Below are 14,430 nucleotides of genomic sequence, written 5' to 3' on the forward strand. Positions count from 1 at the left end.
TCCTTGTAAACAAGATATTAACTATTTTCTCCCACCAAAACCCACTGTTTTCACCCCAAGATAATCTATCTTTACCTTGTTACTTTTTTTTAATGCAAGAATATTAAAATAATTTCACCTTCCTCCATTCTCTTCCTCCTAGGAGCACTTCAAACATTTACTCTTCCCAATCCTACTCCTAGGTTTTCTAAGAATGCTCAACAGTTTTAGTTACAGATTACTAGAACTTCCCTCATATTATGCTTTCTTTTTCCAGAGTCCTCATTTAGCACTTCTGTTAGACTTTTCTAGTCTATTCTTACACATTTAATTATGTATATAAACATATACATATACTATGTATGCATCTCCATTCTTTATCTTCCCCTATCTAGAGTTCCCTGCTTTTTGGTTCATTAGTTATTGGCTAGAAAAGTGGTTCTTACTGAAGGATGTACCACACTTCCCTAGTAGGAGTATTTGTGGTTGTTACAATGAATAAAAATACTACTGAAATTTGATGCTTGGTACAGGGATGCTGGGTGTCCATCTCAGCTGATTTGAAGAAAAAGGTTTACCCTTTTATCTCTCATCAACAGACCACTGAAAAATAATGTGAAACATCTGTTCGACATTTGGGCATACACAGACCACGTTAATCTAATGCCTAATTTGTCAATGATTTGGGGGAAGCAAAAGGAAACAACAATAATAGAATCCTGGCCAGCTCAGTGAGCAGGAAAGTGAATTGAATACAAACTAAGAGACAGACTAGAAATGAAAAAGATAGCATAATGTATTGGTTAAGGAAGCAGACCTATTAACTGTGTGACCACAGGCAAGTTAATTAACCACTCTGTGCCTCCATTTTCTCTTATGTAAAATGAGAACACTAATAGAAACTACCTGGCAGAATTGTTATTAAAATTAATGATTTTTATTTTTAAGTTACTTAGACTAGTGCCTGGCAAATGTTTAGTACTACAGGAGTTAGGTTAAATAAATGAGGAAAATATAAAAGGTGCCACAAGATTGCTTACTAAATTTAAACCTAATCATCAAGTTTGTCTTTTTCAAAAACATTAAATATAGCCATGATCATAACAGTTAACACTAAGCCCTGTTCTAAGTGTTTCACATATGTTGACTCATTTATTTCTCACAATAGGTCTATAAAGTTATTAGCACTACTGTTCCCATTTTACAGATGAGAAAACTGGAGTACAGAAGTCAAATAACCTGCTTAAGTTCACAAAGCTAATAAAGGGTAGACTAAATATGAACCCAAGTCATCTGGTTCTCAAATCTACACTCTTAACCCCTACACCTCTCATACATAATCTTTATGAGAAGTCCTGGCTTTGATAATTAATCAAAGACAATTAATCTACTCAATAAGAGTAGATACGAAGAGAAAGGAACTCTCTGCCAAGAGATGTGGTGAGTCTTATTCTTAACTCTAAGATAAATGTATAACTGCCCTGCAATCTTTAATAACACTGAGGGAAAGAAGATTTTGCCACTAGAGACATTAAAAGCTGGCCCTGCTCACACAAATGCGATCCTTCTGAACTGGCTCAGAGTATAGGTTACCCTGTTTTTAAAGAAGAAAATTATATACTTCTCCCTAAAATATGATCCTTTCAGTTATACAACATTAGTTGTCAAACTTTAACTAACATTCAAGGGACAAACACAATGTAGAAGAGTTTTAAGAAAAAAGAGAAGCCATGGAGAGAGAATGTTTTAAAAGGGAATAGGTGATCAGTGAAATCAAAAGTTAACAACAAAAAAAAAATCAAGAAAGACACGGACAGCAAATTATCCACTGGATTTAAAAAGAGAGAGACAGTGACCTCAGAAAAACTAGGGAGTCAAAAATCAGGAAAGGAAATAAAATTCTTTTCAGATAATTCTTTCAAAAAACTTTAGTTTTAAAGGGAAGAGGAAAATAAAACAGTACATAATAATAACAGCTAACACACAGTGCTGATGTCACAGGCGACGTTCTAAAGACCTGTACATACATTAACTAATGCAAGACTTACAACAATATAGGTTCTTTTACTAACACCATTGTACAGATGGGGAAAGTGAAGCATAGAGATTTTAATGTAAGGACATGGAGCTGGTAAATGGCAGAGCCGAAATTAATATTTATTTTTTGATTTAATTTTTAAACACAATTTCAGATTTACAGAAAATCTGCAAGAGTAAAAAGAATTTCTGAACACCTTCAGATTCCCCAAATGTTAACATTTTACTGCTTTCTCTCTATGTATACAAACACATTTTGGTTTCTGAACCAGTAAGTTGCACACATGCCTTTTACCCTAAAGTACTTCAGTGTAAATTTTCTAGTAAAAGAAATGTTCTCATATAACCACAGTAGAATTATTTAAAAATGAGGAAATTAAACACTGAGCCAATACTATTATTATCTAATCTACAGATTTTATTGAGATTTTGCCAATTATCCCTATAAAACCTTTTATAGGAAAAGAAGATCCAAAATTATGTGTTGCACAGAAGTGTCATATCCTTTTAATCTCTTTTACTCTGAAAAAGTTTCTGAGTTTTCCTTTCCATTTCATTATATTGGCATTTTGAGAGTACATGCCAGTTATTTTGTAGGATACTCTCATTCCGTTTGGTGTTTCCTCTTAATCAGATTCAAGTCACTTTTGGCAGGAATTCAACAGACTTGGTGCTGAGTTCTATTCAGTGTATCTTAGAAGGTACATGATCCTGTTGCTAGCAATTTTAACTACATTCAGGTAGTGTCTGCAAGGTTTCTCCATTGTAAAGTCAAAAGTCATTAATTTACCCATTGTAATTAAGAAATATCTTATGAGATATTCTTTCAGACTGTGCAAATATGCTGTTACTACTCAAATTTTCACTCCCTAGTTTTTAGCATTTTGTTAATGATTCTTGCCTGAGTCAATTGCTGTGATGGCAGGAATATGGTGATATTCAAATTCCATCTTTCCTTCTTTATTTATTAGTTATTTTTGTACTGTAAGGAAGAGCTTCCCTTTCTCCCTTACTCAGTCAGTCATTCATTCCAGTGTGGATTCTGAGATTCTTGACCTAGTCAATCCTTTACTACCACTTATTTTTTTGCTCGAGATGGCCAGTGGGAGCCTCTTCAAGCTGGCTCTTAGGTCTTTTTGACATGTTTCTATTATTCTATAAGCACCTCTTTGCTTTTTTAGCTCAAAAAGATGTTCTAAAATCATCTTGTTCTTTCCTTGCCCTAGCTCTAAAATCAGCTCTGGTTCCTTTCAGTGGTGAATGGAATTTAAAAACCAAAGTCTACTACAAAAAGGAATGAAATACTATATTCTACAAATGTGCATGAACCTTCAAGAAAACATGCTAAGTAAAAGAAGCCAGACACAAAAGCCAACTTATTGTCTGATCACACTTACAAGAAATGTCCAGAATAAGTAAATTCATAGAGACAGAAAGTAGACTGATGGTTATCAAGGGCTAAAGTAAAGGGAGGATCAGTAGTTTGAGGTATGAGACTTTTTTACGAATGATGAAAATGTTCTGGAATTACACAGTGGTGATGGTTGCACGACTTTATGAATATACCCAAACCTGCTGAATTATACACTTGAAAAGGGTGAATTTTATAGCATGAAATAACTAAATTAAAACAAAACAAAGCAAGATCTGGCCACTAGGTGTGCTCATTGGTATTACGGTATTATTGTATGTAGGCCTTCTTGAAGGACAGCCTTGGGAAACAGATGTTTGTATACTCACAAATGCATTCATATGTAACATATATACACGTATAGACACATTTGCATACATACATGACACACACCCAGATATCAATATAAAAACCCATGAAGTTCACACTGATAATCCAATTCCAATTCAACACTACAGTATTTACTGCATCCTCCCCCTTTCTCAGATTTGTAATTCCCTTCCACAACACTGCAGAATTTGAATCCAGACAGTTCAGCTACTATACATGCCCATTTATTTTAACAAAACTATAATTTACTGAATAAAATTCAGTTGGATTCACCAAAAATCTCTTAATTAGTACTCACAGTGATACTGTCCAAGAGTTTGGCCATATGTTTGATAATTTCACCATGTTGTGCAGGTTGCATTTGCAGTAATTTCTTAATAACGACCACACTTTCAGCAACAACTATTTCTGAAAAAGAGAATATTCGCATTAACTATGTAAAATTCAAATTATTCTTGGTAAAACATAAATTTAAATTAGTAAAACATTCTACATATTTTAAATGCCTAGGTAAAAACTGTAACAATGAGTGTACTTCCAAATTTTGGGTGTGAAATACATCTTAAGTAGAAGAGCATACTTTCATTTCTAAAATCTGGTATTGTCTCCTGGACTCTGACATCCCTTTCTAATCTCTGCTTCTTTAAGTCAGAAAAATAAAGTGAAGTTATATTATGTAACCACTATAATGTTCAAGTGTCTCTGGCTTTTAACTATAGCTCTCTAATACTCTTACTTTATTCCTACTAATTATATCATGGTAATCAAACACCTACAATCTAAATAACATTTTTTCCATTTCTACAGAAAACAGCAAATTAAAATAAAAGATTCCTTAAGTGATAGGTACAGAGAAATGAGTGGTAAGGGTTAGCAGTAGTAGGAAAGGTGTTACAACAGAAATAGCATGAACTTCAGAGCCAGAAGGACTGGGGCTGAGCTGGATTTTGTCCACTGGTCCCATGAGTCCACTCTGCCTTTCCTGGTCTAACTCTGTGCCCAGAGAGACTGACCTCTGTGGACTACATCAACCAGACATCCTTGCCCTTCTAAAGCACCATCAGGAGATCGGGGGTGGAAAGAATAGCTGTTGTCTTGAATCTCTCTTCTGCCAGGGCTCCCTGGCAGTGCCTGCATGCCTCCACTGCAAATTTCAGTTCACTTGAATGGTTCTCTCTTGCAGGGTCTGGTAACTGCTCCCACTCCTCACACGCCTCCCCTTCAATTCTAGATATAGCTTCCCACTGTTCCTAGCCTGTTAGCCCCAGGGTGTTTCCTCACACCTTGTTGGTTTCCCTTAATTCTGCCCATATCTTATAAATAGTGCCTTCATTAAATTCTTTCAATTGTCCCTTTTAAGTGTATCAATCTGTTTCTGGCCAAGGCCTTAACTAATGCAGTAATTGGTACTGGGAGTGCTGCAGGAAGCATCTTAAAATTGAAATTCTGAGATTGAGTTATCACACAGAAGTGGCTAATCACTGGTCTGAATTATGGTTTTGGTGGCACCAATAGAGAAATGTAATATAACTAGGGAGAGTACTTGACCTTATGGAATAAATCTTATATAAACAATTATAAATATGACTGATGCCAAAGAAATAAATCAACATTGCCTTTATTATTTTGGCTTTTTTTTTAATTAATAGGGATTCATGGATTTTAGAGATTCCTCTGGACTACACTAAAAAGGTTTATTTTAATATTATACTGAAAATATTATGATTTGTGTTGTTACTATTTTCCTCTAAAATATTTTTTCTTATCTAGCTGTTAATAACATAAGCAAAATTTCTACCATTCTAATCATTATCAAACATACATGTTTCAAGCTATATATGTCTTTACGGGAATAACAAATTAATATTTACATAATGTTTTAGTTTACAAAAATGTCTTTTTTTCTCACGATAATTGTAATATGTACCTTATTACTATTTTATTTTATTTTTCAATTATAGTTGACATACAATATTAGCTGCAAGTGTACAACACAGTGATTACACACTTATATACCTTACGAAGCGGTCACCCCAGTAAGTCTAATAGTACTCATCTGACACCATATACAGTTATTACATTATTAACTATACTCCCTATTTTACATCCCCATGACTATTTTTATATCTGGCAACTTGTACTTCTTAATCTCTTTCACCTTTTTCATCCAGTCCCCCAACCCCCTCCCATCTGGTGACCCTCAATTTGTTCTCTGTATATATGACTTTGTTTCTGTTTTGTTGTTCATTTATTTTGTTTTTTTCGATTCCACATATACATTAAATGTGGTATTTGTCTTTCTTTGTCTGACTTGTTTCCAGCATAATATCCTCTGTGTCCATCCACATTGCTGTTTGGGATTTCTTCAGACAAAGAAAGAGAAATGCACTGGAATTATCTGACTTTGTCCAGAATTCAAACTCAGAACCAGAATTTATCATTTTATCTCTAATGTTCTGTTACTATAAGCAGATATTACTTTTATAAAGACCACCTTTTGGAGTTACAAGGAAAACAGAGATAAATCAGAATGAGAAGCTGCTCTCATCAAACTTATACTACAGTAGGAAACATTAAACGGTTATATAATTACCATGCAAAGTAAAATATAGTTCTAAGTATGATTTTAAAGAATCCACAGTATAAAAATTTTTAATTTTAAAATACATTACTGTAAAACTAGCCTAAGTAAGTAAAAAATGTATAATTTTATTTATCCACATGCAGAGGCAGGATTGGCTATAATTGAAATATATATTTGGTATTATTTATCCTTTGGTGCTATGTTAGTTTCCTATTGTCATTGTTATAGATTACTACAAACTTAGTGGCTTAAAACAACATAGATTTATCATCTTACAATTCTGGAGCCAGAAGAAGTTAACATGAGTTTTATGGGCCTAAAAGCAAGGACTAAGTTCTCTATGGAGATTCTAGGGGAAGATTCATTCTTTGCTTTTTCCAGCTTCTGGAGGCTGCTGGCATTCCTGGGCTCAAGGTCTCCTTCCACCAGAGGCTTCACTCCAACATCTGCTTCTGACATCTGATTTTCTTGACCTCTCTCTTTCTCTTATAAAGACCCTTTGGATTACCTCGGGTCCACTCAAATAATCTCCCCGCCTCAACAATCTTAATTAATCACATCTGCAAAGTCCCTTTTGCCATGTAAGGTACAATGCCTGGGTTCTGGGCATTAGGACCCAGACATTTTGGGGTGCGGAGTGGGGTGCATTATTCTGCCTACCCCAGGTGACTTCTCATTCCCTTCAGGTAATTCCACCCTACCTATTCTTTATGCTACCTCCTGGTTTTCAAAGACCTCAGTACTGTGGCAGTACTCAGCCAGAAGCATAAAATGATCCTATGTTCTTGACCTTTTTTTTAGCTTTCTCCTTTTCCCCTACAGAACCTAATGATCCTCACTCTAAGAAGTACAGCTACTATTTAAAAATTTTTTATATTATTGTAGTAAGAACATTTACAATGAGATCTACCCTCTTAACAAAATTTAAGTATACAATACAGTATCGCTGACTACAGGTACAATGTTGCACAGTAGATCTCAGAGAGCTTATTCATTGTGCTGAACCTAAACTTTATGCCGCTCATTAGTGATCCCCCATTCCCTTTTTCCCCCAGCCCCTGGCAACTACTATTCCACTCTGTGATTCTATGAATTTGACTATTTTAATATCTCTTACAAGTAAAATCATTCAGTATTTGTCTTTCTGTGACTGGCTTATTTCACTCAGCATAATGTCTTCAAGATTCATACAATCTAGTATTATTCTCATTTTACAAGTGAGGAATCTGAATCACAGGTAGATCACATAATTTATTCAAATAACATTAACATTCAAACATAGGTGGTCTAGTTCTGTATAAGCAGATAGCTGGCAACCAAGTTAAGTCAGTATATGTGAAGACTATGATACACTTGTCTTATATTACAGTCTCCCTCCATTAGATTATGTGTGCTGTAAAGGCAGCAACATTTACAGACTGTATGAATTTTTTTTATGTATTCAGCATTTACTAAATACTCCAACTGATTCAAGTCCTCAAAGAATGCTTACTGAATTATATAAAACAAACAAAACAAAAAATAGTCCTCTGTCCCAATCCTTTCAATTTACGGTAAATGGTAACATTATTCAGACAAACAAATTTTGCTAATATGTTACCTAAAGTAAATAACCTTAGGGAATTAAATTATCCTAAGTCAAGGGAAATGCAGATTTCTTCTAGAGATAGTTAAAAATTTTGTTTATCAAATTAATCTTAGACAGTGATATTGGAGTATTTGGGGGCAAGTGTCATGTCTGCCTAGAAAAGACCTCTCTTATGCCAAGAAGAGAGAAGTCGACAACATTTAAAAAAAGAAAACCTACAGGTCCAAGAAGAAAATATTAAATATATGTAAAACAATGGCGTCTAAATACTGTCTCTGAGGTTTTAAGACACACTACCTGAAGAGATGATGAGGTAGTTATAATAACATAAAACCTAAGAATCGCAGATCCTTAGAGCCTCAAAAGAGCTTACAGATTTTTGAAAACTCAGGCCCCCTTTACAGTATTTATTTCTAGAAACAGATTATCTTAAAAGGAAGAGAAAGGGACTCTGTTGTCAGAATTGGCCACTTTTAAGATCAAAATATTACTACTTTCTTTAATGATGTTTCTTTGTTTTACTGCCCACTTTTACTGAACCAGTTTTCCAAACTACAGAAGTTTAGCACATATGATAAAGAGTTAAAGGATCAGGTATTAGGGGCTAGTAATGACTACGCAACCAGAACCTAAACACTACAATTTAGGTTTCTTAACATTCAAACTACAGAAAAGAAAATCAAGGTTATAAAAAGAGTTTTGATTTACTAAAAACAAAAGCCTAAACATTGAAATACTAGAGTTTAAATTAATAAATCTTCTTACTTTTAAGAGTGATTATAAATTACATTAGCCTCCCATTATCTAATTATAAAATAATCTATTCTTCCTTTAAAAGTGCTATAGGAGCCTAACATTCATCTTTTAAATCAAAGTCAATAAAAACATTTTTTGAGAAATTAATGTGTTACAAAGCTAAATAGAAAATGCTGCTTTAAAATCCACAGCTTGAAAATTTCACATGAGAAAAAAAGGTCAAAATATAAAATTGAGAAATCTTGAATATATTTGTATCTGAAAGAACTAATCAGTGTTCTAATTTGTAGTGCTTTTTGTATGCAATTAATTTAAAAGAACAATTACCGTAGTAAACTATGGTTCAAACTCTATAATATTCTGGAAATATTTTCCCAAGGAGTATGTCTGAGCAAATAAAAAGTCATTATTAAAGATATATAAAAATAAAAACATGTTTTTAAATTCATATTTTAAGTGTGATGTAGAAATAGATAAAAAGAATGTTATTAAACACAGAAACAGATAAAATGTATGACATTTAGCACCCTATCTCCTCTACTTACCTTCTATAACCAAATTTTAAAAAAATTGATATCCCTGATAATTTTTGTCACATATTTAGAGTTTTAATACAGCATGGAGAAAAATGTTCTATCAATCACAGTAGCTCAAGTTTATAGGTAAAAATTTATAATTTTATGTTCATAATAAAAATCTATCTTACTTGGGGATAAATTTTGTCTCAATTTTTTTTTCATCATTAGTACTTACAACAATGTTAGTTTTCTAAAGAGATCTATGTGCTTGAAAAGATATTTGGGTATAATAGAGTTACTGTAGTAAAAAGTTATTTTTCTTTGAAATAAAATATAAAAAATAATCGATTTTGTTATGTTTAAACTTATGGCTGCTATGTCATATATGCCTGTGTCTAGATATGACATAATTGTATTTAGAATTCCACAAATAATTTCAATGATTTTACAATAAAAATTATGCTTTTAAAAAGAATCTCATGTTAGTCGTCAAATATCTAATTATAATAAAAGCCCTCTAAATAAATTACTTAAAAGGTGAAAGTTTTTCATTTTTCCTTTTCTCCATATGGCCTCATTTATTCTAAAGTCATACCATAGAAATAACTGACATTTACCACAGAACAGTATGAAATCTAGATTATACATTTTACCTATGCAGTTTTACAAAATGTTTAGATATTGTTTGTTAAAAATATGAAGTTATTCCATATTGATGACTTCTAAATGTAGTTATCTTGAATACAAAATTATTAGGTTGATTTTTGGAAAAAAAAAAACTTTGAAGATAACATATTCGACATACTTTTTTGATCCAGCCACTTCGTCATGATATAAAGTCATTTGCCTGCTTTTAGCACCCTCTGCAGGTGAACCAATATTATAAAATACATATGCCACCGTAAAGAAGTAAAATAGAACCTTTCAGAGTACAATGGAAGTGAATTAACTGTGAAGAAATAAAATAAACAAATTACACTTTCTTAGTTCTGTTTAGGCAAGAATAATATGGTTTTCAAGTTAACTATCCAATTTACTAAAACAAAAACCTATGTTTGTATGTGTTTCAAAGAAAAAATACTACTCATCATGATCATGCTACTGACAAAAGGAAAAAAATAAAATACAACGTTAAAAAATGTTTACAATTTTGCAGGTCACACCAAGAACAGTGAAATAATAAATTACTTGAAAAATAAAATGAAACTGTCAACTTACCATCCCTGTTGGACAGCAGACATACCAGGCCATTGAGACATGTGTCAGTGACTTCTGAGATGTTGGTTGCACATCTGCCTATAGTCTGAATAGTGGCTGCTGCAAATTGTTTATCTTGGCTTTTCACATAGGTCTAAAAAAAACACTATTTCAATTAGTTTATACTCTGGTACTATCACTTGAACAAAAATGCCTATTATATTAAGTTTTGTCAACATATAAGAAATCTAGCATACATAATCTTCTCATCTATAGTCACAAGAGGAGGTCCAACTGATGACTTAGCCTAAATTAGTATTTTTTGTTTTGTTTTTACCTAAAGCATGTGCCTATCTATAGAAGAGGCACATATTCAAGCCAGCTTCATTCACCTATGGCTTGTAACTCCAAAACTGATAGTGGGGAGCAGTCACCCAAACACAGCAATTAGTTTAATGCAAGACTGAAAGAAAAGATGAGAACTCTCTCTTTGGAGGTTTCAGTTCATTTAACCAGCAGCATCTGTGAATTTATGAAAAAAAGCGTTGCTTTTTCAAATACATTAAGTCTAAAAATTGGGAAAAGAGGAGGAAAAGAACCAATATGCTACTGGCAAACATTTTACTTTCAAAATGGTATCTGAATGGTAGTAAAACTACAACAATATCTACAGTGAGTAGCATTTCAATAGATTTTACAAATACTCAGTTCACAGTAAAATAAAATATCATACAGTTGAAATATTTTCTTTAAAAGAATGCTATAAAATACACTGTTAACCATATATTTATACAAACTTAAAAAGAAATGATAAAATTGCTTAACCACAGTAAGTTAAAAGAGCTTTACAAAATTTATGATAGACCTAAAGAATTTCACTTTGGCTATAATTTTTCTAATTTAAAAACTCAGTTTTTATTGTTTACAGAAATGTATTTTAATATGCATATTTACATTTACATGCAATACGTAATGGAATTTAAAATTCCATTTTTCAACTGAAATTTTTAAAAAAATGATGTCTAACCTCAAATGAGAAGTGCATACTATTGATTTAACATTATGGTTATATAACATGCAAAAAAGAGTAATACATTTAAATGGTGCCTAAATGACAAATAGAGGAGAAAACCTAAGAATATCTAAAAAACTTACAAATTTAGTGAAAATAGTACCAAGAACATGATTAAATGTTGGAGAAATAAATTAAACAAACTGAAGTCTCTTAGTTCCATTTAAGAAAGATCAATTGTATTTAAAGCCATTTCCCAGTTGATAACCTAATTTCCTCAATTTAAAAAAAAATGAGTTTTTAGAAAAATTCTCTATTTTCCTCAAGGAATTATTGTAAGTAAACTCTACATACCTATGAACGTAACCCCAAAACACAGAACTCTAATAAAAAGCTTGAATAAACAACGGACTTTATTAAACATCCTGATATTAAATGAAATAATGAATCACCAATATTCTGAAACAGGTCCAATGTTTCATACATCTATAAGACACCATAAAATTATCTGAGACTCACTCCCTACAACCCTAGTAAATTTGAAATAGCAGGAAGTGAACAGAAAAAGTACACCCAAACAGATTACAAATGACAACATGAAAATGGCCAATTGCAAACATGAAGATAAAAACTTTAAAAACTTAAAAATAAATAAGCAAGCTTATAAAAATGAAGTAAAAAATATAAGCAATGTTCTATAGCTACAGATTACTGAATAAAAACTTCAGATATTATATTTTCTGGCATGAAAATATAAGATGAGTAGTTATCCAAGACATCCTAATTTTACCAAAAAAATTTCTAGAAAAATATATAGCATGAAAGTGCAGTAACCCAGTTAAGAAATTATAAATCATGGACACAGAACAATATTCTTATTACTCCAATTAAAAGCATAAGATCACACAGTTAAAAACAAATACAATGTCTATATAGCTAAAAAATTTTTCATATGGGTATATTAAAAATTATGGAAACTAAATTAAATCTATAAAAGCTGGGAGTTGACATACTATACACAGCAATGTGTATAGCATATTAAGAAATTTTTTGTTAACTTTTGTTAAGAAAATTGCTGATGAAATGTAAAACTTATAATATCTATTGCTGTGCTCTACCACTAAGTCTTCAGAGCTAACTCTTCCATCATAAAGAGCATAATATCCATGAGGTAATTTTAAAAATATTTTGGGGGATGTATAGCTGGAAGGCATCTCATATATCAACATAATGGTTTAAAAAAATACAACGAAACAAAATAAAAACAATAAAAAATCACAACGGGGCAATTTTAAAAACAATCTTTTTTTTTTTTTTTTGCTACACATGAAACTAAAAGGACAATGCCTAAAATAGCAATAGGTCAAAAATTAAAATAAAATAAAATAGCAATAGATAAATCAAATAGGAACAATCAGGTAAGAAATGATTTTTATGAGTGCAGAATATAGAAAGGACTACTGATGACAGCACAAAAAGATAGAACGCTTACAATAACTTAATTTTGAACAAAGAGGGAGTTATAAACCAGTCTTTCAAATTCTGTGAAAACATGAAAGGGACTGCTATTCCATTTCCCTTAAATTTTAAATTTGTAGTTAATGTTTATTCCTGAAAATTTATAAATTTATTAGTTGTCAATTTTGTCTGGAATCCCTGTTTTATTTACACAATTATATATTTCTAAGTTCAGAAAGACACATATTTAAGTTTATAATGAACAGATGCTTTAGAAGTTATTTTATAATTAGCATTGTACACAAACCTGAAATTCTCGAAGAAGAGTTGATATATTGGCTTCATTTGCCAGGTTTGTCAAAATTTCAAGCTATAGTAGAAAAAAGAGAAAGTAAACATTTTAAAACACAAATAAAGAAGATGAACTTAAAAAAGACTAGGCATTATAACCTTCAGGTGAACTTTGTCCCCCTATATCTACATATAGAGAATAGGTAATTACATAGTGCTTAAAAAATAATTACGAAGGGGAATCCTATATATTCCCTAATTATCCCAATTTTACCATTTACATTTAATTAATCTAAATAATTTATTTTGACTTTTTATTTAACTAATAAAGTTAAAAAACAATGGCCCACTGTGTTGTTTTGCAGATACCAATTAATTCTTTCTCTTAATTTGTTTCCTTCATCCTATCATATCAAATCCTTAGACATTTTAATACTTCTGGATTTATAGTTACAAGAAGAGGTAATTACAATTCCATCTCTAAGAGGCTTGCTAAAAAATTACAGTTTTTACTCATAAAAAATACTCAATTAATCTGAGGAAAGCATTAAAAAAAAGGAACAGAGACAGATGGGACAAACAGAAAACTAAACATGACAGACATAAACACATTTATATCAATAATTACATTAAAAGTAAATGGTCCAGACACTCCAATTAAAAGGCACAGATTGTAAGAGTTCTTTATATATTCTGGGTACTAGTCATTTTTCAGATATATGCATTGTAATATTTTCTCCCAAATTATGGCCTGACTTTTAATTTTATTTTGATGAGAACATTTAAATTTTCTGTATGATTTTTAAAACAATCTCTAAGATATAGAAAAGGTAAAAAGAATTAAATTTTAACCATTTGAGACCAGAGTTGCCAATCTGATACCACATTGTCCACGAATACTTCCGTGAATATTTCCTACAAATAAGGACACTGTCCTACAGACCACAGCACAACCAAGTAAATCAGAAAATACTGATACATCACATCTATGCAATTGTCACTACCCATTTAAGTTTCACAATTATCTCAATAATTTATAATAAAAAGATTCAGTTCAATATCATACTTTGTATTCAGTTATCTCTTTAGTCTCCATCAGTCTGAAAGTTTCTCAGTCTTTTAACCTTCACAATTTTGATGCTTTTGATGATTACAAATCAATTATCTTGTAAATTATCCTTTAATTTGAGTGTGTCTTAGATTTTCTTACAATTTAACCTAGCTTCCATGTGAATAACAAATCATTCCAATTTTACTGAAGAGTCTACC

General features: G+C 31.7%; 1 protein-coding gene across 2 annotated transcripts in view; it reads right to left on the reverse strand.

The window, feature by feature from the left end:
- The window catches only part of AP3B1 (adaptor related protein complex 3 subunit beta 1), a 212,354-nt gene that overhangs the window by 108,181 nt on the left and 89,743 nt on the right, over positions 1-14,430 (reverse strand). For both annotated transcript variants that reach the window (XM_039874889.1, XM_039874890.1), the window contains exons 12-14: positions 13,178-13,240; positions 10,422-10,554; positions 4,056-4,165 (exon numbers count right to left, since the gene is read on the reverse strand). In XM_039874889.1, coding sequence (XP_039730823.1) covers positions 4,056-4,165; positions 10,422-10,554; positions 13,178-13,240 — 306 coding nt within the window. The remainder of the gene's footprint in view (positions 1-4,055; positions 4,166-10,421; positions 10,555-13,177; positions 13,241-14,430) is intronic.

This window comes from Pteropus medius, unplaced genomic scaffold (genome assembly GCF_902729225.1).
Source record: "Pteropus medius unplaced genomic scaffold, Ma_sr-lr_union100, whole genome shotgun sequence".
Taxonomy (NCBI): domain Eukaryota; kingdom Metazoa; phylum Chordata; class Mammalia; order Chiroptera; family Pteropodidae; genus Pteropus; species Pteropus medius.